General features: G+C 42.0%; 2 protein-coding genes across 6 annotated transcripts in view; both read left to right on the top strand.

Annotated features, from left to right (window-relative positions):
- Positions 1 to 11,520, top strand: part of BCLAF3 (BCLAF1 and THRAP3 family member 3) — a 64,834-nt gene extending 53,314 nt beyond the window's left edge. For 3 of the 4 annotated variants that reach the window (XM_038404189.2, XM_043504658.1, XM_043504648.1), the window contains one exon: positions 3,402 to 11,520. In XM_038404189.2, coding sequence (XP_038260117.1) covers positions 3,402 to 3,431 — 30 coding nt within the window. In that variant the 3' untranslated portion in view covers positions 3,432 to 11,520. The remainder of the gene's footprint in view (positions 1 to 3,401) is intronic. The other variant, XM_043504682.1, reaches the window with a different exon arrangement.
- Positions 11,521 to 13,434: 1,914 nt separating this feature from the next.
- Positions 13,435 to 25,608, top strand: part of SH3KBP1 (SH3 domain containing kinase binding protein 1) — a 368,642-nt gene continuing 356,468 nt past the window's right edge. The window contains exon 1 of one of the 2 annotated variants that reach the window (XM_038386662.2): positions 13,435 to 14,016. In XM_038386662.2, the coding sequence (XP_038242590.1) occupies positions 14,013 to 14,016 (4 nt within the window). In that variant the 5' untranslated portion in view covers positions 13,435 to 14,012. The remainder of the gene's footprint in view (positions 14,017 to 25,608) is intronic. The other variant, XM_038386663.2, reaches the window with a different exon arrangement.

The raw sequence follows: 25,608 nt of genomic DNA, 5'->3' as shown, positions 1-25,608 counted from the left end.
AACCCTGGTGGATCGATCACTGCAGCATCACTCCACAGTAAGTGTAGACATACCTTGCGACTTTTGGTTAGCTATAGGTTAGTTATGGCCTCTGACATTACATCTCTTCTGAAATCTTAGTTTGGGCAATCCTTTCTGCAGCTCAACTAAGCTGATTTTCCATCTATAAGTGGGGAAGCTGGTCGAAGACTGTTTTGTATGTCCTTTCAAACAATTGGCTAACTAAATTCTATTGTATGAATGACGGGTTTCAGAGTAGCAGCTGTGTTAGTCTGTATTCACAAAAAGAAAAGGAGTACTTGTGGCACCTTAGAGACTAAGCTACAGCTCACGAAAGATTATGCTCAAATAAATTTGTTAGCCTCTAAGGTGCCACAAGCACTCCTTTTCTTCATTGTATGAATGTGTTCTTTTTCAGTACATTACCTAAGGATCCAAGCCAAATACTCACCTTATAAACCATTTAATTCATACACATTGGAGTGCTATATTGACAAGCAGCATACAGAAGAATGCATGTTCATGTTTACATCCTTAGATGCACTGGGATATGTTACAGGCAGTCTTGTGCGTAAAAGGCAGACTGAACCCCCATCAATCTTTACCTATGCTAGAAGCTGGGACTGGATGATGGAGTGAATCACTCAAAATATTGCCCTGTTCTGTTCACTACGTCTGTTGCATCTGGCACCAGCCACTGCTGGAAGACAGGATACTGGGCTAGGTGGACCATTGGTCTGACCCAGTATGGCCATTCTGTGTTCTTAAATTGGATATCTAAAATATGTTCCTGTTTGTTTATAAGATGGCTTAATTGTGCAACTTCTGTTTTTAAAATACTCAAATGACTTGTAGCACTCTGCAAAGTCATGTGCTACAGCAGTAGTAATTAATGGAGAATTTTTTGGGTACTCTGAACTGGTAGGATCTCCTGTCAGTATTAGTGTAATTTTGACAGGGCACAGTCTGACACAGTTTGGAGGATCCGTGTTCCAAACTTCGTAGGGTGTGCAGGACAACGCTGTTGTAGCACCTGATGAAGTATCATGTTACAGTTTACAGAATCATATCAAGAGTCATGAGTATTGTAAGGATCAGTAACAAATAGGATACCTCAGTATTATTATGGCATCCTAAAGCCCCTATTTGAATTGTCTCAGCATAATCTAAGATGTATCTCCATTTCTTGTTTTATAACCATGGTGTCTAATCCATATTACAAATTATTAAACGTGCCAGACAAATGATTTTGGCATGGTTCTACTAGTCATGTAGATAACGCTGCAAAGGCAGTATATTACTTCTATGAGGGAACAGGGCATGCTTCTCACATCACTAAACAATGACAGTTCTGACCATTCCTTTCTAATATCTCTGATGAATACCCATGCTTGCTAGATGGAAAAAGAAAATGACTGAAAGATGAATTTTCAGAATACAGAATCATTCTGAACTATAAACTTGTATTATAATACAAATGTACAATTGTTTCACTATAAACAGCAAACAGATGTCACTGCCATGTAGATTTCCTATTGTTGTTTTATAATTTGATGTTAAAAATTCTTGTTTAAAATTCATTAAAATAATCTTAAAATCTGGCTGCCAAAGATTACAGCATGAATTGTTGATCAGTATAATTAGGCTTTTTTAATATTAGATTTCTTTATTGATTATAAAATTAATACCTCCCAGTTAAAGTAAAATAAATCCTGTATTAAAATGTATGATGTGGTCTTTTTTCCTGTGTGCAACTAGCAGTTTAGAAAGCCTCTTCATGGCAACGTGTTCTTACATTTCAGTAATTCATGTATTTCTACCCACATAGTAAACTTGTTAAATAGTTGATATTTGTTAAAATGGGTTACAATTGGTATGATTTATATGGATTCTTTAGAAAGTGCTAATCTATCGTGTTTCTTGCTGAAAGTTGATTTTTTTAAAAAAAGAATTGAATGTCCCCACTTAAATTATACTTTGATGTTCAAAGTAAACTATTTTAAATTTTTTTAATCTAAACTATTTTTCCAAAAGCTTCTACCTGAAACAAAATTCCCAGTCACATTTTATAATGTTGATAATTAATAGCGTTAATAAACAGTTTGTTTTCAAGTCTAGCAATTCAAGAAGTTACTTAAACAATCTCTAATATACTTATCTTTTAATCATGTATGAACCCTTTATAAACTACAATTGTGCTATTAACATAAAGGATAACCAAATTCCATGTTAGCCAAAACTCATCTTAAATATAAATCTACACATTCAAAACAATAAAATGACTGTTTATTCACCATGTTAGTCAAAGTATTTTCAGTGGATAGTGCATTAACAAACTTTGATTTGCTAGAATAGGTACTTTTCTGGTTTTAAGAGTGCTTCTTTCTAATGAGGATATTAAAGCTGCTGCTTTTATATGACCCATGTGCCTTCTAAGGGGTAAATTCCCTGCCTGCACTGGTCTGCAGTTATTCACACAAGTAGTCCAAGTGATATTAATGGGGCTGCTTGAGTAACTTCTCATCAGTATTGTGAACAAAGAGGTTCACAACAGTTGCCAACTTTCACATGGTAAATAAGCACCCCAACTTTCACAATAAGCCAAAAATCAAGTTAATCCCAAACAAGGCCAAAACAAGCCAATCCCTAAGAACCACAACACTCTATGTGACTAGATTCCCCCCGGCATGCAGTCTGGGACTGTGGTGGGCCCACTGTGCACCCCTCTTTCTCCCGCTTGCCCGTTTGCTGATCCAAAAAAAAAAAAAGCAGCAAGCTACAAGCCAAAAACTAGCCAACAATCAACTCACAAGCCAATTCAGCCAAAAACAAGCCCAATTTCGGTGTGTTTTTCGCGGGTTTGGTATGTCTGGTTCACAGCCTAGCTATGAGTGAATAAAAGAACAGATTTAAGTGTTTGTACTCTACTGTACTAGTATTTCTTCTGATCCCAAGTTTGACAGTTTAGTATATATTTATATTTTTTTGACCAGGATTTTCCAATTTGGATAAGCACTTAAAGGTAAATAAATAAGTTCCCTACTTTTCAGAGATGTTGAGCTTCTGCTGACTTTGGAAAAGTTGGCAGACGTATGATTTCCTTTAGCCTTGCAAAATTGACATGAAAATGTACCAGTCCAGGCACAATTCATACTCCACCTACTTTTTGCTAGGATACTAAAAAATCCTACAGTATTACCTGTTTAAAACATTTTTGTCCTTGGCAAGTAAAATTTTGCAAAGCTGATTACTTATTCTTTATAGCAGCATGGCCGCTTTAGTAAGAAGTTTTTTGTGCATTATTACATACCATATAGTGAAAATTAAAAGAATAAAAATATGAGCCAATAGAACTTTTCCACTGTTGTGACCTAGAAGTAACCATTTTTTCCTCTTAATAGGAACAGTCAGGCATTGCCACAGAAACCTGAACTGTGATAAGTGGAGACATACAATAACACGGCAAGGGAGCATCGGTTTGTTTTTTGACAACTTTATCAGGAATTAAAATGGGAGAAATGAACTAACACTGTCTCGATAAAATAACTGTTTTTCAGTAGTGGCATGCTGCAGAACTTTTTTACAATTTTAATAATTGGTTTTAAATTACAGTATTCAATTGAAAAGTTTAGTATGGTACCTTTGGTTCTTTTTGCAAACAAGTCTCAAAAAAGAAAAATTGAAGGGAGTCTTATTTATTGAATACTTTTTCTCTAAGCATGATTTTATGAATAGAACTTGAGTTGTTATACCCAGAGGTTTATATGTTGAAAAGTTTATTGCTTATATAATAAAAAAAAAGGGGGGGGGAGCAAAAAAGTGCCTGAATTGTTTAGTGATAGCATATTAGCTCTCCAAACAATGACTTCTTAGGTTGTGCAATAGAGTTTACAGCTCTTTTGAGTAATTTCCCTAGAACAATATTTTGTATTTATTTTTGCTTTATATTTAGTTGGGTTTTTGACTTGACTTATATATGTATATATAAATTTGTAAATAAATTGTTAGAAAAGTTGTAACAATTTCCAACATTTGCTAAAAATGTATAGTAATGCATAGGTATGTCATCTATTACATAGCAGTAGCTTATAACTGCATTGAGATGCTTGGGTTAGTTAAAGGACTGGTTGACCTGTATGCAGAAATATTCTGGCTCATCACTTTCCATATATATCATTTCTTGATTAAGCAACACATTCTTATCTTCTGCTACAAATGACTGAGTGGCTTACTTGATTCTAAAAGTGGGCTTAAAGATTTCTAAAAAAATAGATAAGAGGAGCATATTCTCTAACAAAGCTGTTTATAACTGAAACTGTTTAAGGCAAAAAGCTTGTAATTTTTTTAATTAAAATTCCAATCATTCTCCATAGTTTACCACTCCTCAATATTGTTATGCTTTATGCAAAAATCAAGCAGGCTGATATACATAATATGCTAAGGCCTAAAGCAATATTGTATTCATTTCCCATTTATAGTTTGAGCTTTAATGTAGATATGATAGGGTTGTTTGTTTTAAAGATTTGTTTGTCTTCTTATTACAAGTACACTAAAAGTATATAGCAAGTAACTTTTCTAGGGAAAACTTTCTAATTAATTTTAAGAAGAAAGTTGTCATCCAGTCTTGTGCATTTTAGTAATCTCCAACGTGATAGTACCCATAAAAGTACATGTTAGAATCTCATTTATGGAATGTATTCAGAAAGCTGGCGCATTCAATAGGTGTGTGAAAATACAAAGGAAAACACTCAACTTTTGGGAAGATCAAGCTATAAACTATATATACTGCATGATTTTTCCAGAGTACCTTTAATAATAGGAGTATTTGACTTATTGAAACTCCTAAACCATAGTTCAAGGGACTGTAAAATGTTAATACACTGAAATCTGCCTAAAAACTTTGACATTCACTTCAGTACACAAGTTTAGTCCTCATGTAGGATAATGTGCAGTACTCATTAGTATAACTGTGATTCAACAACAGATAGACATGTCATCTTCTGTGAAAGTTTCCAAAAGCTAAGTACAGGATTTAGGTAGTAATGTACATACGCTACTCCGTTGTTCAAAAATTAAGCTAGTTTTTTCAGGAACTTATGGTGTGCAAAGCCAAACAGAAAAGTTAAGTTAGAAAGGTTTTCTTTTTCAAACAAATGCAGCTAACAATTTACAGGTAACAGTAAATATTTTAAATATGAGACTGGATAAAGAGACTCTGTCCAAATCTAGGCCCAATTTGTGCTCAAACTGTCCAACAGGCATTCTGCTTCTGAATGTGGAAAAATATGTTTAAACAAACATACACAATAGAATGTAAACTGTTGAAGCTGCATTGCTTTATGGGGCAATACGGTGATGTACTGTTTCTGAAACATTTTCATTTTTTTTCCACAAGTCCTTCGGAAGAATTACATTTTGAGCCAAGTAGGAAAAAATGGTTACATGAGACAACTCCTCCGCATCTGATAAGGCAAATTGATACCATTGTGTGGAAGTATACAATACTGGTGTAGTCAGACATTAAGGTTAATACATTTAATGCAAAAATTCCAACATTAGAAGTATGAATGATTTCCCCAACTGACTAGTATATTTTGCTGATTCTAGCTATGACACTGGGTAGCTTTAATTTCTTTTGTACTTCAGTCATACCTTGTTCTGTGCACGGTTTTAAGAGACTGATGACCATTGATGGTAACACATTGCAAATGGCACATATTTTAGACTGTAGCCATTGTAACTTTATAAACTTTTCTAGAGGGGGGATGTCAAACATTACTCATTCAGTCATTGTACTTTGATTTGGTTTGACATGCTTTTCTTAAGAGCTCACCACTTGCACAAATGATTGTTTACTCATAATTTAGCAATGCTAATTCAAGATTTCTCGACTGCATTAATTGAATAAATTGGGTGTATAGCTATTTTAGCTTACAGGAATTTACTTGAATCTAGGTCTTTTTAAAACAGCCTGACTTACTACTACATGCTGTTATCCAGTGTGATATCTACATTGAAGAGCATCTGCTGTCCTGCTAATTGGGGGAATGTTGCAGAGATGACTCCCTTCACATTGTGCAAAGACTTCATTACATATTGTGTGATATACACAGATGTACACACACACACGGCTCACTTAACAGATTTCTGTCAGACAAATACTATCCAGTGATGTACCTGCTGAGAACAATAGACTGAAATTCCAAAAGGCAGCTCAGAAATAGAGGAAAGAGGAAGTCAGTGAGAGTTGTAAGAAAAATGAGATCATAAAATTATTCTGTGCCTTTCTGTAATGTACTGCATTAAAGAAAATAACCTCTTGCTGTACAAAAACAAAATATCATTTTCAAAATCAGTTTGATGGAAATGTGGGAGACATTTGTGGATGACAATAGCCACTTTGTTTCCCTATGCAAGTAATTCTCAGCCTCCATGTTGTAGCTTAACTAAGAGGCGGCATAGGTATGTCCTTTTATTGGCAAAGCCAATTGACGCTACTATTGTGAAGTGCTAGCTGTTGAATATGTAATTGTGTCTGACAGCCATTCCTTTTAGTTTTTCTTATTTAAATTTGTGTAGATCTTTATTGTTAAATTGCTTTTAATCATCTCGAAATGACTGTACTAGAATGATGCTTGTCATATTCCCAATAGGTGTATTTATAAATTGAAATGTTTAAATTATTCTTCACCACTATCCAAAAATGCAATGGTTTAATACGATAGAAGTTCCATTTTTAAGTATATAATTGCTTTGGCATATACATTTGATGTTGCATGGCTAGAACCCTAATTTAATCTTTGGAAATTTTTTTACTTTGATGGTCAGACTCCAAAAGTTAAGAAAATTGTGAGAGTTACTGGAAAACTAGAGAGATAACACGCTAGTAGAGCTCTGCCTTACCCTCTTCTGTTGGCTTATTTTTTAACAACTTTTTCAAAATTAACAATTTACCTTATGTAAAGGACTTGGTTATATCCAGGTTTTGAGACAAGAAGACTACCTCAGTGCAGATGACTGATTTTCTTTGGGGATTCACCTGAAGGCCCAGTCTGGACACTAACTGACTATACCTAGGCACCATCCGCTCTTCGACCGCATCTGGATGAAACAGACATTCAGCTTCCTGTGTCTGAGCGTAGAGTTGCACAGATGATCAAAAGGTTGAAGGTCTTTGTGAAACTCGATAGAAAAGGAAGGCTTTTCAAAACTGGCTTTTCAGTCCATGGAAAAATGCATCTCCATCTTGACTCAGATATGATGGACAGAGTGAGAGAGGCTTCAGTTAAGTGATTGATACCGGTGGTAAGTGATAAGGAGGACTTGGAAAATATATTTGGCTTTTCATTATTGACCTCAGAGGAAGGACAGAGCATACAATCCTTACTAAACTTTGCTTTACCTGCTGGAAGAATCTGCTTTTCCAAGGTCTTTAGAAACAGGACACACATTTTGCCTCTATTTAAACTGCTGTTAGTGCCACCCTTGCCAAGTTGTCTATATTTCTTGGTTAAAGGGGAAATCTTAAACTTTTTACACCTCCTAGTGCAGCAAAAATCTGCCAAAACTTAGTACCTAGATATATGCACAGATCTCTTGCCTATGACATGACTTTATTCCCCTGGTGCAGGTTAGGAAGATACTTGGTGCTTCAGCATCCCTGCAAAGAAAAGTACCATAAATAGAATTTAAAAATAGCAACCACAAGAACTGAGTGCTTACCTATAACCCTCTAACTCTTTATTAGACTTCTAGGAGTAAGTTAAATGTTGACCATTGTCCTATCTCAGTCTTGGCTAAGAGAATTTCAGTGATAAGGAGTTGACATAACCACTCTTATAACAAAGCCCTTAGTCTGTTTCTTGAATAAATACTTAGGCATGTGATTTAGCACAGACCTGTGCCCTCCCTACTTTCTTCATATGCTTCCCCCCCTGCCCTTTACACTATACTAATTGTTGCTCTGAATCTTGTCTGAGTCATTTAAATCTCATAGTCTTAAAATGTTGGTGTAATATTCTGAAAATAATTTAGTTGCTAATCTTATTTTGTGACTGGTTTCTTTTTCTTCTGACTGTTTTTATTCTAGTTAATGGGGTTGGCGAAGAGCCCTCCCAGTGAGTTGCTGATTAAGTAAACAGTCCTTGGAACAACAAAAGCTTCTTTCCTTTGTTTAGACATTATCAACAATTTTTCATCCAGCAGGGATGTGGCTAGCTGTCCATTGTTAAGAAATACATTTAAAGTAGACCTGATCTATACTGCAGTTCCTCTCCATTAAACCTTTTAAAATGCTTTTTTAAAATTTAACATGATTGTGTCTGCTGGTGTGGTGGGGCATAGTATTTTTTTTTTTTAATCTTCACTATTATGAGTAAAACTTTCTAAAGTGTGACTTGGTCTCCTGATTCACTATAATTGTGTTTAATAGTTTCCTGATCATTAACATATATATTGACATTCAAGTATGTTTATTTTTGATTATGTACAGATACTATGTTAATATAGAGATTGTTCCTACAAACTCTAAATAGATGTTTTAACAAATTTAATTTTTTAGACTTGCAAATTGTTTTAATGAATTGTTTTAGGAGCAGGAATTGATAATCATGTGTGGTTATTGAAGTAGTGTCCAGTTTTCCTTAGAAAAAATTCTGCTAGATTCTTTCTGTAAAAATGTAGTCTGTTTTTTCTTCAAGGCTTCATCCATTGCTCTTTTGTGAATGTAAAGTTTTAATATAGTTATAATTTTGGGTAAGTTTCCTTTCTGGCTAATAGGGGGTGTAGTAGCATTGCTTCTGTTTCATATTTCTTGTCTTTATAGTGCCCACAAATGTTCTTGAATTCTTAGAACAATAATGTTTGGATATTATAATGATGGATACAGTAGAAAACTCTAGGATAGGTTCTGAATATATCACTTATTCCATTCAAAAGATGTAGTTCTATATCCTTTTTGTTGCAAATCCTGGTTATTTGTACACCACTTATGGGGAGGCATGCATTTGCTGTGTGAGTACGTTTCTGTTGAATATTTAAAACTGCTGTAACAAACTCAAGCCCATCTCTGCTAGTTTACACACATCACTTTACAGTTTTTAAAACCTCGATTTTTAACAAAATGGAAAGTAGTGTAATAAGTAACCTTAGAATCTAGGGATAGAGCTGAAGGATAGAATATTTTCAATTGCAGTCAGAAAGTCACTAACTTTCTCTATTACTTTTGTCCTCTATAGCATCTTTAGGCTTAACAGAGTCAGATCTAATATTTCTGATAACATCTAAATTCACATTTGTAGTGTTCCAATTTCTAAAATTTAAGAGATCACCCTGAGAAAAGTGTGTGCTCTGCACTCCAGTAGTCTGATAAGTGTGTGTGTGTGTGTGTGTGTGTGTTGTGATGCCATCCTTTTACATGACACTAAAATGTAAAAAAGTAACACTACCCAGAGTTTAGGCCCTGAAAGGCCCTTGAGGCATGGCTATTCTCCCTCTTGAAACTCAAAAGTAAAAAATTAAATGTTTGCCTATTTCTAACCAATTGCCAAGAAAGTTCATTCTTTCCCTAAAATTGCAAGGATCCAAATTAATATTTATGAATCACAGTCCTCAACACAGTGGTCAGCGCTGGTTCTTCTCTTGAGTTAACTCCCTTCTCTTCATGCGTCAGTGTATATATAAGCCTGCATCAATAATTTTCACTCCATGTATCTGAAGTGTTTTTTTTTTACCCACAAAAGCTTATGCCTAAATAAATCTGTTAGTCTTTAAGGTGCCACCGGACTCCTTGCTCTTTTTTGAAGAGCACAAGTCTCCCTAAGAAACAAGAAGAACAATTATGTGCTTTTGAAAATTGCATCCTACACATGGTTGAGTTTGTTTCCTGAGAAATACATCAGTCAAAAAAATCATTTTTACCTAAAATATATAATCACATCCCATACATCAGGGTAATTTTGTGCATTTTAACAAATCCTTACATTTTTCTAAGCAAACATTGTAGTTGTGAAGATTAATTTTCTTTTCCAAATGCTTTCTTTTCTAAACATATCCTTATCTCTAATATTCAATAATATATTAAGAATATGTTATTCCTTTGGCAAAGTAAAAGGCTTAGAAAGCTATTTTGGGATATTATGATACCACGTTGAGGCCTTAACTATATCAGGTCCCTTTTGTAGTGGGCACTGCATGAATATACAACTAATGATGCTTCCAGCAACAAAGTGCTTACGTTATAGAAAAAGCTTTTTTTCACTTTCCAGGATGGGAGTATATTATCTCCATGCTTTCATCCTTGGGAAACTGGCTAATTCAAATACAGTAATTATTTTACAGTGATTTCCTTCAAGCTGGACAGCAGTTGCTAGTGTGCTTTGGCAGAAGGCAAGAGGTTTTCTGATTCTGAGAGCCTAGTTGGGAATTGTACATATGAGTAAGCCAGTTTATGAAAACTGGAAGACACTGTGGCATCTATCTCCCTGCTAGCACTGATCCACCCCTGTAGAAACTGCTGAAGAAATGCTCCTCTTTCTAAGGCTGTTTACACGACAGTCGGGATCAATGCTCTGATAGGGATCCACCGGCGGTAGATTTAGCGGGTCTAGTGAAGACCTGCCAAATCGACAGCAGATAGTCTTCAGTCAACCCCTGTACTCTACCCCTGACGAGAAGAGTAAGGAAAGTGGATGGGAGAGTTTCTCTGGTTGACGCCCCCTGGTGTAGATCCTGCAATAACTTGAGCTAAGGTAGGTCGACTTACCGCGATAGTGTAGACATAACCTAATAAATCAGGTATACTAATTTCTCCAGTACACCTTAAGCTCCTTAGAACCACAACCGGAACAATTAACATTCTACAATGGAATTATCCTCATTCTTTTATCAAAACTAGGTCCATCAATTCTAAATATAGGTTGGCACATTATTTACTTATGATCTTGGACTCTTCTTAAACGGAGGCAGATGGGTTGTATCAGAATAGACCTTTCCAACACTACAATTTCAGCAGTTGTATTTCCACACTTTCTGGTTATCCCACAGATTTAAAGAATATAGAAAAGCCATTTTAAAATAACCAAACACCTCTTTTATAAAGACCTTAAACCTCAGTTCATATTGTGGAAATGTGATGAATTTAGTACATGAGACAGATGTAAATTGGACCTTGTGCAGACTTTGTATGGTTTCATTTGTATGTAAAGAGCCAGGCTGTGATGTATTAGAGAATCCTCCACTCCGACTGGAAGAATGGCTACAAGAAATGTTCCAGTGCCATTGCCTGGGGTGAAAAGTGAAACAATACATTTCAGTTTACATCTCTACTGTGCTTTTGATGGAACTACATTCATGGACAAGTTGGCTTGATTCTTCTTTTCAGTGAAAGCTGACTCAATGAGATACTCTCTTCCTACCTTGCTCCTCTTACATTTCTATTCTGTCCCTATTGAGTGTTGGATTTGTTTTACTATTTTCCTTTCAGATACATCTAATAAAAACAGAAATCATTTAACATTATAAGCCATAGTGTGCACACCTTTTTTCTTTTTTGGACATGTAATATATTTTTTTCAAAAGGTAAAATTCCAGTGCTTTAAACAATAAGAGGAATACAGTTAAGTCTAAGCTGGTTCAGTTTAAACTGCTTGAGCATATGGAATCACTCTTACAGACATTGCTTTATAGTTGAACAAAAGCTAGTTCTAATAGACATACTGTATTACTAAAAAATTAAACCTAGGTATTTATAAAGCACAATGTATGCGTGACATCGAAAACCGAAATCATGCCCCTTGCCCTGTGGAGTTTGTTCTGAGATCATTTAATTTTCTACATTAAAACACTTCACTCAAGTCTTGATTTCAAAAATATAGGTTCTGATGGCCAAATAAATTGCATCAAAGCATTTTTTCGACTTGTAGGCAATTCTGCCTCTACTGCGGTGTGTTTATAATTTCTGCTTTTTTGGTATCTGGGAGCTATTTTTCAAACAGGAAAGAATATGCTCCACGTGTTAAATCCATATCATTTTGGCTGCTAGCACTTTTCCATCTTTACAGCTAAATTAATGGTAGGGAGAATTAAAGAAATAGTCTGCAGCAGCCTTGGGCAGTTAAAGCTGCTCAGTAGTGCAAATATCTGTTTCGATTACATTTCCTACACCTTAGCATTTAAAATTGATTCTGTAGTTCTTAATTTTTCCCCCTCTTAGTGCGAGTCTGCTTCAGTTGATGTGTATAGCTCTTCCAAAGACCCTTGAACTTCTACATACACTCCAACCTCGGAAAAACACCACTTACCAAATAGGTAGGGAAGCTGAGACAGGCCACTTAGCCTCTTTCTGTCCAAACATGTTACTGTTCCTGAAATAGCATAATGAATCATTTTGATACTGTTTCATTGTGTCAACCTCACAAGTGTTCATTGTCTTCAAATGCAGACTTCAAATCCTTATACTTGAGTTGAAAGTAGGAACAATCCCTCTACATGAAAGTAATTTTTTTAATTAAATCTGTCTCTTATTGCTTAGCTGCCTCTACTCTGTCAGTTACAGCAGCTTTGATGCCTTGTCTTCTTCCTAATGTCTGTCTGTCTCTTTTCCATAGCAACAAGATGGGTGAAATCTTTTATTGGACTAACTTCTATTGGTGAGAGAGACAAGCTTTTGAGCTCTTGTCATGCCACTTCACTCGAGGTGGAATAGCCTTACTGAGGTGGTCTATACAGCCCTTCTCATTCAAATCTGTATTAAAGAGCTGTTTCTATCTGGTCACCAAGAATAGAGTGCTTTACAGACCCTCAATGTTTGAACACCCCTTCACCCATACAGGGCTACACCCTCATAGACCGTCTCCAAGGAGCCTTTGAAAGTACTCAGCTAGAGCAACGACTCTAGGTAAAAACAAGGAGGCGAGGGGCACCTTACAGACTAACAGATTTATTTGGGCATAAGCTTTCCTAGGTGAAAAATCTACTTCCGATGCATGGAGCGAAAAGTACAGCAGCAGGCTTATATGCTAGCACACTTGTGGAGGTTTCAGTTCAATATAGAGCTTTGAATTTGGGAGGTATTTGAAGTTTAGGTGTCAGAAATTGTTCAGGGGCGTGGAACCTCCGCTCTCCAAGGGGTTGTGCGTGTAGTTTATAGCCCACCCCAACTGTTTTCGCTGCCTGACGTTAAAACCAACCCCCAAACCTCCGTCAATGGCTATAAGGCCAGGGTATGGTCATCCCTGTGGTGGTGTTTTTTTAGCAACAGACTAGATCTGCCGCTGTCTCCCCTCCTCCCCCGGGGCTGAAAGCTGCCTCCCTCTTTAACCATCCCTAGGGGGAGGAGCGGCATCCCCAGCCTTCCCTGGGCGGGTCCCGGGAGCTGAGTTTTCCCCACGCCTGCGCCTCTCGCTGCTGTCTCAGCAGGGTCACCAGCCCCCTTCTCTCCTTCCTTTCTCCGCTGCTGCGGGCAGCGCGGGGCCGAGGCGGTGCAGCCGCCCTGTGGCGCGTTCTCGCGACACTTCCCGCCGAGCGGAGCCGCTGATTGCGGCGGCAGCGCCCAGCGTGGCGGCGCCTGGGGCGGGGGGGGGACCCAGGTCTGGATTCACACGCGCCCCGCTGCACACGCGGAACCCAAGAGGGGGAGTCGCCGCCGCCGCCGCCCATAAGCGGCCGCCCGCCCGCCGAGCCTGCTGCACCCTGAGCCTGGCTGACCCCAGTGCAGGCAGCAGCGGGGGTTCAGGTCCTTTGCGGAAACTGCGTCCCCCCCCCCCCCCAGTCTCGTCCTATTTCTGCGGTTTGGATGCCGACGAGAGCAGAGGAGCCGCTAGCGAGAAGCAGCACCACGCAGCCCGGCTGCAGCGGGCGCTGAGAAGGCGGGCGACTGCCTCAGTCAGCAGCCTCCGCTTCGCTTGGCTCCCCCCCGAGCAGTGGCTTTAAGTGGCTCCCGTCCCCGCGGCTTATCCAGCCGCCTCAAAGTTTCAGCCTGTCCCCGCTGCCGGGCAGAGCCCGGCTCCACATCCATGGGTGAGTGTGAGCTCGGGCTGCGGCGAGGGGAGCTCCTGGGTGCGTCTCCTTTTTGCAGGACGCCCCCAGGACTGGGCGGGGGCGGGGGCGGGGGGTGACCGGGAGGCTGCTGTCTCCCGTCGTGCTGGAGGCTCTCCGGCTTCCCCGTTGCGCCTGCTGCCTGTTCTCTCCCCGCACCCGCGCCCCCCCCGCCCCCGGGCTCGCGAAGTGTTTTCCCGGGCTAGGCGGCGTGAAGGGTTGATGTCTGGCTGTGCAGCGCCGGGGCTAGGGCGGCGAGGAGCGGGGAAGGGATAGAGACCCATCCCCTTGGGGCGGGCGGTGATTGCAAAGCTGGGTCGACACGTTTGCGCTTTCTCCTGCTAATCAGCTGGCCTGTGTTTGCTGCGGGAGCGGCTGTTGGGCGGCCGGCCGGCCAGGGGGTGAGAGGCAGCCTCGAGGGGAGAGCAGACCCGGGGCCCTAGGCGCGCAGGCGGCACTTTTCCTGCCGAGGTGCTCGAGCAGCCGCGCTGATGAGTGCAGCGGCTGTTGCCTTCCTGCGAGACAGGAAATCTGAGAGGCCTGCTCGAGGTTTGACATGTCCCAGGGTGCGCGGGCGGGGGCCGCACAGGCGAGGCGAGGCGAGGCGTTGCTTTCCCTGCCCTACGTTGCATCCCCGGAGCGGGGAGCCGAGCAGCCCCGTCGGGCTGTTACCCAGCGTCGGTTCTGCAGCCCGCTGCGCGCTCCTCCCTCCGCAGCCTGCCTTGTTAACCCCCAGAGCAGCTCGCGCTGCAGGGGCGGCTCGCGCGGATTTGGGGGAAGAGGCGGTGTCTGGCTTGCGAGTCCTAGTGCATCCAGCCCGGCGACGGGCGCACGCCTGGCGTGGGGTGGGCTCCGTACCTGGCGAGCGAGGAGCGCGGCAGCTGGTGGAAGGCGAGACTTACCCGTGCTGCTCAGTCTGTAGGTGTTGGGGAGAGGCCCGGGTATGGGGGTTGCTCGGATGCTCCCCTGCTGTGCCCGTAGAGCCCGGGGGGTGAATTGTCCTGTGACGCGGAGCGTGGAGCTGAAGAGAGGCGGGGGCGACAGCAGTGCCAGGCTCTGGCTGGCTTGGAGGCGCACACATGGGTCACAGCCTGCTCGCTCCCGAACAGGGCCAGACGCTGTTGTATCCGTCCAGTATGTTTAGCGCTCTGCGTGTGACACACACACACACACACGCGTTTGTAGATTGGGGAGGAATACATGAAAGAAGGCAAAAAAAAACACCTGCCGTGGTGTTTTATAGACTCCTGGGTGTGCGCGCACAAACTCTTGCACGTGCGGCTGTAACTAGGCTTGGGGAAGTGGCTAAGTGTACTTTAAGAGCTAGCTTTTAAGTTTTCTCTCTCATACTGCCACCCCATTTTGTGTCCAATGAAAGCAAAGAGTAGATAGAATAGTGTCAACATTAGGCCTCCTTTTGAGGTGTCTGTATCCTGTCAATTCCAGTGAGCGGATATAGTCACTTGCATGTGCAGGCATACTCCAGATTTCTGTATCTATAGTGATATTTGGTAATTTGAAAATCACCACATTGCTACTGCTACTTGACATGTTAGAGGGATATTTATGAAAATATACATAACTGTAATGCACAAAAATACACAAGATTAAGCACCAGCTTTTTGCTCTTGAACTTCAGTTAGTCCTGCAGTCCAAAATGAAGTGCATTCAGTCACAGGAACAAATTCAGTTGCTTTGATCTGAGCTCAGTTGCTGGTTGACAGTAGGCCAACATCCCAGAAGACCTCACTTCGTTGGTGCATTTTAGAAGACTATGTAGGATTAGATCATTGCTGTTAATGTTCAGAGAACATTCATCTCCATTTCTGTATTCAGCAGTAAAGGGTTGCACTCCTCAATCTGCAATATGACTATAAGATGGTGCTGTAATTGAGTGTGTTTTGGTTTTTTTGTTTGTTTTTTTAATGGCTAAGCAGAGCTGCATCTTGGGTCTAATGTCCATACCTCCAGTGTAATAAAGGAATTTGGACAAAAATATGTAACAAGAAATTAAGCACACTTTTTTTTTTTTTTAAATGAGATGGCTGTAATCAAATTACATGCTTCAGGGCTTCAGCCAGCCATCTGCAGGGGCCAGGGAGAGTTTCCATCCCTGTCCCCCATGTAGAATTGATGTATTCCTCTGAAGCATTAGAGATTGGCCAGGGAGGGAGTCAGGACACCCAGCAGGGTGGATCAGTGCTCTGAGAATCCTCTTATTGATGCCTGGCTGGTGTATCTTGCTCACATGCTCAGAGTCTTACTGATTTCCCATCCCCAAATCTGGCAGGAATTTTTCTCCAGGTCAGGTTGGCAGAGACATTGAGAGGTTGTTGGGGTTTTTTTTGCCTTTCTCTGCAATACGGGGTGTGGCTTGCCTGCTGGACTCATCTGAGAATATCTTGGAAACCTTTGTTTTCTTTCTGTTCTTATTCAGTTTTTCAGTATAGTTTATTCTTTGCCATGTCCCTATTATGATAAGTTAACTGCTATAGGACACTTCTGTCACTCATGCTTAGATCCAGTGTTTTGCTCAGTCACTTGTCAAAAAAGATACGTGTCACTCATATCTGAGATCAAGCTGCAATGAATAAGAATAAGCTCTTTCTCTGATGTAATGTACAAAGGTTAAAATATTTGGCATTCCCTTTTTGTGCATTCCCACACAGGAGGTTAAAAGAAGTGAGTGATAAGGCAACATGAAGTAACTTTCCTTTTTCTTTGAGCTGTAGAGTGTGATCTACAAGCCAGTCTGAAATGAAGGGAAACTGTTTTTCTGATAGGTTTCAGAGTGGTAGCTGCCCAAATAAATTTGTTAGTCTCTAAGGTGCCACAAAGACTCCTCGTTGTTTTTCTGATGAGTTTTCTGCCCATCCATGATGGTTTGTTCATACGTTTGTTTGCACGTGCGTGCATGCGTGCTCTCTCTGTCGTACCTCATTTTAGTCATTTATATTCCTTTCTGAACTCTCAGTAACTCATTCAGACTTTTTTTTTTTGGCCGGGGGAAGAGGGTTGGAGATATTTTGCAGTGCTGTTAATAGCTTTACTTTTTAATTTTATGAGTACCACTTAAAAAACAAAAACAGAAAAACTATATAGGGAAGCACAGGTATTGACAGCTAGAATGAAGGTGAAATTTTTATGTATTTGTCCATCCCCCTCAGTAACTGATTCCCTGGATGCTGGTGGGTGACGAGTGCCTCCTTGAGGCTGAAAGGTAGGACCAGGAATTTGTATAGCCCCGAAAGGGTGACAAAAGCAAGTTTTAACCTGGCATCTGGATCCACAAGCACCTGCCGGTAGGCTTTGGTGAGATCCTTGGTAGTGAAGTATCGAGTTCCCCCCCAAAAACTTGTCTAGGATCTCGTCAGGCCCAGGCATGGGGCAGGCACCGGGCATGGTGATGCTATTGAGCTTCAGGTAGTCCACACAGAATTGGATCCACCTGTCTTTTTCGTGGACCAGCACTACGGGTGAGGCTCAGCGGCTGGTGGACAGCTGAATCACATGTAAAGCCAGCATGTCTCTGTCCTCTCTCCCCAGGGCTTAAGCTCTTTTCCCAGGGGGACACCTGACAGGACAGGTGGCTCCTGTCCCCACCCAGTGAACAGCCAAGTTGGTGAGCCCAGGCCAACTGGAAAACAGCTGCTGGTAGGAACTCAGCACCACTCTGATCTCTGCCTGCTGGGTAGGGATTAGCTTGGCAGAGAGAAGAATTGATTGCAGACAGATGCCAGCTTCTGTTTTAGGGAAGAGATCCACCAGGGGATCATCCCCCTTCTCCCACAGCCCGTACCAGCTCAGCCAGTACCAGCCTCTCCCTGTCACGGTACGAATTCATGATGTTGACGTGGTACCCTTGGTGGCTCACGTTGGATAGTTGCACCACATGTTTCACTTCATTCAGCTGTGTGATGACCTTAAAGGGCCTGTCCCAGGCAGCTTGTAGCTTATTCTTCCTCACTGGGATGAGAAACACCACCTGGTCCCCCATGACATAGGCTGAGAGGTCGTACCATATTTCTGCTTCCTTTGGGCCCTGGCCAGACCCATGAGCTCAGTGAGCTTTTCCTGGGAAGTCAATACATACTCCATCGCTGATTCTCCATCGGGAGAGGCCTTCCCCTCCCATTTGTCCCTCACCAAGTCCAGGTGACTCTCCTACCATACAGCAACTGAAAAGGAGAGAACCCCATGGATTCCTGGGGCTTTTCCCTTTATGCGAACAGCAGGTGGGTTAAATACTTGTCCCAATCCTGCAGATACTGGCCCATGAAAGTCTTCAGGGTCCCATTAAATCTCTCCATCAGTCCACTGGCCTGAGGGTGATATGCTGAGGCCCAGGTGTGCTGGACCCCACACTTCTCCAAAAAGCACCAGAGGAGGACTGATATGAAATTGGATATGAATAAGGAGCTCCCGGCAGATGAAAATGGTCAGCAGTGCTTCTGCCACAGTGTCTGCCTCGATAGAGGACAGAGCCACTGCCTTTGGGTAATGGGTCACAAAATCTACCACCACCAGAATGTATTTCTTCTCTGCCAAGGTTGCCTTGCTGAGGGGCCCCATTATATCCATGGCGACCTTCTGAAAAGGCTCCTCTATGATGGGCAGGCATCTCAAGGCTGCTTTCCCTTTGTCCCGGGCCTTCCCCACCCTCTGGCAGGGGTCCCAGGACCTGCAGTATTGCTGGATGTTGAAGACTCTGGGCCAGTAAAAATTCTGTAGCAGCCTCTGCCTGGGGCTTAAAAGGCCTGTCCCAGGTAACTTGTAGCTTATTCTTCCTCACTGGGATGAGAGACACCATCTGGTCCCCCATGACATAGGCTGAGCGGTCGTCTGGTGTCCTGAGAGAGGGACATTGCGGGCTGGGTACAGTAGCCTGTGGCAGTGTTTCTGGGGGACCACTAGCTGTCTCCTGATCCCCCCCCACAGTTCCACTTCCCCTGGGGAAGCCTATTCCTGGTACAGGAATCTTTCCCAGCAGCCTTCCTCAAGGGGTTTCGCCATGCTGTGGCCAGCAAGTTCCCTCAGCTTCTGTGAGGAGGAGTCCTTCTGCAGCTTGGTCTGGAATTCAGCGGCTGGAGAGGGGAGTGAAACCAGTTCCCTCTCGCTGCCTGTGATCACAGCCCTCCAGACTGAAATGCTGGGATTCGGGCTCTCTTGATGAAGAGCCACCATCTTTATCTTGGTCACCCTCTGACTAGGCATCTCTGTCACCAGCAATGCCCTTTTAGCTGCTTCCCCCTTCCCTGGGGCCTCCTGCACCTCTGGACAAGGCAGCCCTGGTTGGCAGCCACCTTGCCCTGTCTCTGGTTCCCCACACTCAGCTGGGGGTTTTGATTCCCCCGGGCTCAGCTTCACCCCTGCTGTCCCAGTGAGGGCAGGCAGCGAGCCTGCTGCTTTGGTCACAATGTCTTCAGAGCCAGTGTGAGCCGCAGGGGGTGAGGAGCATCTCTCTGTCCCACTCAGCTCCAGGGATACAGGTAGGGAGGGCACCTGAGCTTAGCAACTCCTTCTCCCTGCCAGCCAGGATATTTGCATTTACGCTGACCACATCAGTCTCAGCCGATTGGTTCCCTGGATTCAAACTTGAATCCTTGGCCATTACAGGAGCAGGGCCTAGATCCTGTCCCAAAGAGACAGTCATCCCTCCATCATCCACATCAAAGCTGATATCTTGGAGAGCCCCAACTACTAGCCAGCCCTACCCCTCTGGAGTCTGTACAAGGATCTGAGCCATAGGCAGGGCAAGTGGCTTCATCCCTCGGACCTTCACCCAGATCACACAGCCCTGCAGCATCTGGTGAGGCTGCACCACGTTGGGCCTGAAAACAGTTCTCTCTGTCCCAGGATCTCACCACCCCAGGAATGTCTCCCCATTGTCGTCCACCTTCTGCTCCCACTGGAGATCCAAGGGGCCTGAGCCCAGGAGAGTATATGCAGACATATAAGCTAGGGCCAGGAGTGGGAGCCAGTCTGCCGCCCTGCCCATCTGGCTAAACAGCTCTGGCCTTGGGACCCAGAAAGGGGGCTAGACACCGGAGCCTTTCCATAGGGTCAGCCAGGTTCCAATTGCCTGCCTTCCCAAAGGCCACAAAACAGGTATCTACATCTCCTCCCTCCTTAACCTGGGGCAGCAACTTAGTGTTAAGATTCCCTGCAGAACTGGCAACCCGTGGTCCATCCCCATTCGCCCCTGGACGGGTCCCTCTGCCTCTCAGCTCAGCCGTCCCAGTTCTTGCTGCTACTGTCTCTCCTGCTGTTCTGCCTCATGCCTTCCCTGTCTCTCATGGTCCTCTGATTCCTTCAATCTTAGTTCCAATTCCATCCGTCTCAGGTCCACCGATGGGGAACCTGGTAGAGACCCCCTGCTGGTTGGGAACATGGGCCTCGGGGATGCCCAGATGCTCCCAGACTCGTGGCCCCAGCTAGGTCAGGAACCAGCTCCTTAGAGCAATCATCCTCTTCTAACTGAGAAATTAAGCTCTACAATATACTTCTTACAGAGATGGTTATAGGTAAGGCTATGTTTTAGTCATGGGTATTTTTAGTAATGCCCTCCTCCCAGGTAAGCACCCTCTGCAAACCTCTTCCCCTAGCCCTCAGCCCCCTCCCACACACCAAACTGCTGCTGCTGGCCCAGGGGCTGCCTGGCTTGGACAGCCCCTGGGCCAGCACCAGCTGCTGCGGAGGTCACGGGAAGTCATGGAATCTTTGCTCTCCAGGACAGACTCGCAGCCTTGGTTATAGGCCATCTTTTCGCTGTTTCTAAGTTGTCACAGACTCACAGGTCTGTGCTCTCTTGGCTCCCTAAGATCCCTGGGAAGAATTCCCTTCAGGGTGACAGTCCTCCTCGGGGGTCACAATCTTTCTCGGGGTGTGGGGGGGGAAGCTATTGGCTGCTCCGCCTCCTGGAACCACACCTCACTCAGCCTTCAGCATGCCTGTCTCTCACTAATCCCCCTTTGTTTTACTGCTCCCCAGTCACTTGCTGCCCCCTGTAGATGGAGCATCCTGTAGTTGATATCCCTCCCCCCCCCCCCCCCCCCCGCCATGAGCTGTCACGGAGTCACAGGGCCAATGCTCTGGAACTGCTCCGAGTAAAGCCAATCAGGACTCTGGTTGAACATGCTTCCTCTCTTGGAACTGTTGCCAGGGCAAGAAGCCTACATGACTGTGTTTTTTCTGGGTCTAACCTCAGAGCATTCAGCACTCCTGTTCTCACTCTGCACTTCCCTCATCAAGTCTGCCTGGATGGGTTGAAGTCAAAGGATCCTGCACCCCAACTTCGCAGTCGTCCGTGCCTCTCAGCCAGTGTATAAAACAGAAGGGTTTATTAGTCAACAGGAACACAGTGTAGAAAGAACACAGCTTGCTAGCACAGAAATCAGGAACATTTAGTAAAGTCCATCTTGGCGGGGGGGAGCCCAGAGCCAGTGCTCTGGGCTTTCCCCCTGGGCCCCAAGGCAGCTGAGACAGACATGCTTCCAGTTGCCTGGCCCCTGCCCTGCCCGTTGCTCCTCCTTTGGTCTTTCGTCTCGCTTCCCAGTCAAAGTGTCACCTGGTTGCATCCCCCTCCTGGTTCTCAGGTTATGAAGGGCATCGTCCATCGCTTAGGTGTAGGCAGCTGGAGCTGCCTCACCTGCCCCTGAGGGTCTCAGCAAAAGTCTCACATCCTTATTCCCACCACCTAACCACTGGTGTAATACACAGGAAACTGAGGTAAACACAGTATTCATGCAAAACAGTAAGACTCACATAGGCTTATGTACAACATAATAAGGAGGAAAACCCGACTTCGTCACAGTCCTGTTAATGGGAAGTGTAAGCAACCTTCACCACTTAGTGTTTTTATATTAAAATCTCCCATAACATTTTTTAAAGCTTTGTCTGCTTTCTAATTTCTAATACTGTTTTCTTCTTAACTAGAGTTTTGTCTTACTTCCATTGAAGTCATTGTGAGATTGGATGTTGACAGGTCCAGCTGAACTAGAGCTGTTCAAAAACATATTTCTAGTTGTTTGGTACATTGCATTTGGTATACCATTTGTGAACTCCTTTCATTGCATGAGTTCATCATGTGACATTTTCATAAATTGTAGTAAGTATGGTAATGTATTAAAGGTCATGGATCTGCTGGAAATATTACACAAAAGCTGCAAAATAACTGGCTTCTCTTTCCTCCCAGAAGTCAGGAAATTACAAACCTTCTCACAAAAGCCTGTTCCAGGTTGCGTGCCTTCAGATTATATTTTAAACAATACAAGGCATACCTAGGAATTCTGAAATTAGTATATAAAATTGTGCATTTTTAGCTAATCGTTTGGGACCACATACATATTATTTTGAGAGTGATTTCTAATTACATAACTCTTTTTAATGCCAGGATGTACCCTCCATGAGTATCACTTTGCTTCGCTTCTACCTCCTTTCCCCCACTGTTATCATAGGGTTGTGTATTAACTGTTGCTTCAAATTCATTAAGTGAGAAAGAGGAGGATAATTTGCAGATATGCTAGGGGTAAAACAACTGCATTCTTACTGGTCCATATATCTGACAAAAGATGCATAGCTGTGAAATCATGGTGTGGTGGTTTCTGTTCCATTTAGACCTTCCACATACCATGAGGCGTCTTTCTCTATTTAGAGTTGGGAAGCAAAATTATGCCATAATTAAAATGGTTTTCTCCTTCTTGCCAACAATAAACAGCCTTCTCTTACTTTCACTTATTACCAGTGGTGATCTGTTCGTGAAGTGTAAGATTTCTGCTAACCATTATTATTTTAGAAGGCATTTAAACATTGTTCAGATTACTTATTTTGTAATAGTTATTTCCTGATTATTATCAAGAAGCTTTTTTACAAATATTTGAGTTAAGCATAGTAACATTTGTAACAGGTGTGTGCCAGAATTCATATAGCCGATCCTCATTGACTTTGAGGCTAATGCATTGACTCTGACTTCCACTACTTAATGGAGGCCATGTGTAGGCAGGGGAAAGGAGGAGTTACAATTATATATAATAAGCAGCTGAACTTTCATTTCTCAAATGTTAAGGTGCATTTGTGCCCTGTTGGGGGGGAGGGAGGGAGAAATTAGAGATAATTTCTATTGTCCTTATGGCAATTTGATCATTGTTTTTTGTTCATTGTTTACTATATATGGGTTTTTATAGAGATCCTATCACTGTGTCTAAAATCTGAACCAAGAAAAGGTATTTTGGGGGCGAACATGAAAGCAGTCTTTGTGCAATCCATACTGTGAATGTCCTATTTAAAAAAAAAAAAAAAAGGCAGTACAATACTGGCTGGGGGAGAGGGAAATCAGATAATTGCTTCAACTTGTGTGAAAGTAATTGGTGAGTGTCTGCTTCGTATCCAGCGGGAAAATGTTAAAAGCTTTGAGTTTGTGAATGTGTGAGAGAGACTATACAATATTGCAGTTTGGTAGTCATGAATTTTATTAGTAAATACTGACTGTGTGTTCTCTTTTCTCCTATGAATGATAACAGATGGAGATTTGTGGAAATTAAGTCTTGGGAATTCAAGTATCAGTAGCTACATAAAGTCTGTAAGGCAAAACAAATATTGGTGTCTCAACTTTTCTTCCCTTCAAACCTGAGTTTGACTTGGTAAAAGAAATGCCCATGATGATGAAATAAGATGACCATGTATTTCTGACAAATAGTTCGTAAAGCACTTCCTTTTCCACTATGTCACTCAGAACTTGTGCTTCTGTTAATATCTGTTTTATGATGAGGAAATATCTAGAACTATTGATCAGAAATTATTGCTATGCTAAAATTCCTTTCTCTAGGTACATGTAAGACCTAAAATAGAAAACTGCTATTTCATGTGATAAATAATTCCTGGTCTCCACTTATCTATAATCTCAGTGTAGAAAACTGCATTTTGAGCTCCTCTGAATTTTACTAGAAATATTTCAAATAAGAGAAAATTTTGGCATTTTTTTCTTTCCGTTTTGTTGTCTCCTTCTCTCTCTGTCCTCCACTGTTCACCAAATTTACTTCTGGTGGAGTGGTTTCAACGTTAGTTGCAGTATAGCTGTGTCTAATTAGATCAGTCCTAGTATGTGTTGGATAAGCAAGTCTCTTTGGAGCTGGTGCCTTTTATTATTCCATGTAGAGAGTTGGGTTAACTGTCTGTGGGAACTAGTTGCATGGTTTGCAAGTCAGGGCAGAATTAGGACCATGGATATATAATCAGCTTGTAGAGGCCACAGAATTTGTGTCTAGTTACTGTGGTAGTTTGCTATGATAGAGGGAGCTAATGTTCAAGTGGTTTTTTTTGTTTTGTGTGTGTTGTTTATCCTCTGTTCAGAGTCCAGGAAATCTTGTTTACTAGTGTGTATGGTGTTTCTTAGCCACCAATGAAATACTGATATCTCAAAAGAATAAACCTTTACTTTTATTCACTGAAGGAGTTTGTAGTGGGCAGTGCATAGGACTTGTATTTTATGTACCTTAAGAAAACAAATGAAAACTTCTGTTGAACTTTTCATTCTAGTAACTCTTTATTTTTTTTATACAGTATCCAGTTGCTAATGGCAGCATGATTATTTTTGCATGTTACTCTATTTCCATGTAGACAAACTTCTAAAATATTTAGATAAGGTTAATAAAATAATTAGAATATAAATCTTCTCTTTTTGAACTAAATATACAGCGCAAAAACAACTTCCTGTGGTTGCATAAACCTTCAACTCTGGTTTGAGTCTAATGTGTAGTCTAGTATGCAATTGCTGCTGCTTTGCCACTGGCTAGAATCATTTAACACACTGATAACTTGACTGGATTTTTATCCATTAGGGACTTGTATAGTGGGGAATATTATTTATACTCAGGGCCTTGGAATGAATTAAACCATTGACTCGTGGTAAACCCTTTGTCTTTTCATTTAATTTCTTAGTATTTTCCTCCTCATTTCCATTAGTCCTTTCTGTGGTGTTCATATTAGTTTTTAGTGAGTTGCTGGGACGTTAGCCCCTGTGAGTGAAACAGCATAATGGAAATACAGACTTTATAGAAATCTTTATCATTATTTATTTAATGGGTTTCATCCTGAGGTTTTAAAGTAACTTTATCTCTATCAAAATGAAAACTTTAAAAGAGAAGCTGTTTGACTTGTGCCCTAATTCCTCAATATAAAAATTACTAAATTGTTTTGCAAGAACGGTGACATCCGGTCATAAAATGTTCACATTTATGTTTAATTTTGCTGATGGATGAATGTTAAGTGGCTAGTTGGTGCTATGGTCTTTTTAATCAGTTGTTTTATAGGATTTTTTTTGCCAAACTTTCTGTAAATTGGTGACATAATCTCAAAATAAGTCTGACAAGGCCATGCCAGCTTCCTCAAAAGTGGTGTGCTATTCTCTATTTTTAAATTTTTTTTTGTGAGGGAGGAAATGGTCACAGTCTCTGTGGTATGCAAACACCAAATATTTTAAAAGCTGTTGGCATAAGCAGGACTTTTCCAAATGGACACAAACTAAGGATGATCTAATCTTAACCTGATTGGATCAAGTTGCATGGCTCCAAGATAAGC

The sequence above is a fragment of the Dermochelys coriacea genome, chromosome 1 (genome assembly GCF_009764565.3).
Source record: "Dermochelys coriacea isolate rDerCor1 chromosome 1, rDerCor1.pri.v4, whole genome shotgun sequence".
NCBI classification, from domain to species: Eukaryota; Metazoa; Chordata; order Testudines; family Dermochelyidae; genus Dermochelys; species Dermochelys coriacea.
This window is presented reverse-complemented; position numbering and strand designations above follow the sequence as displayed.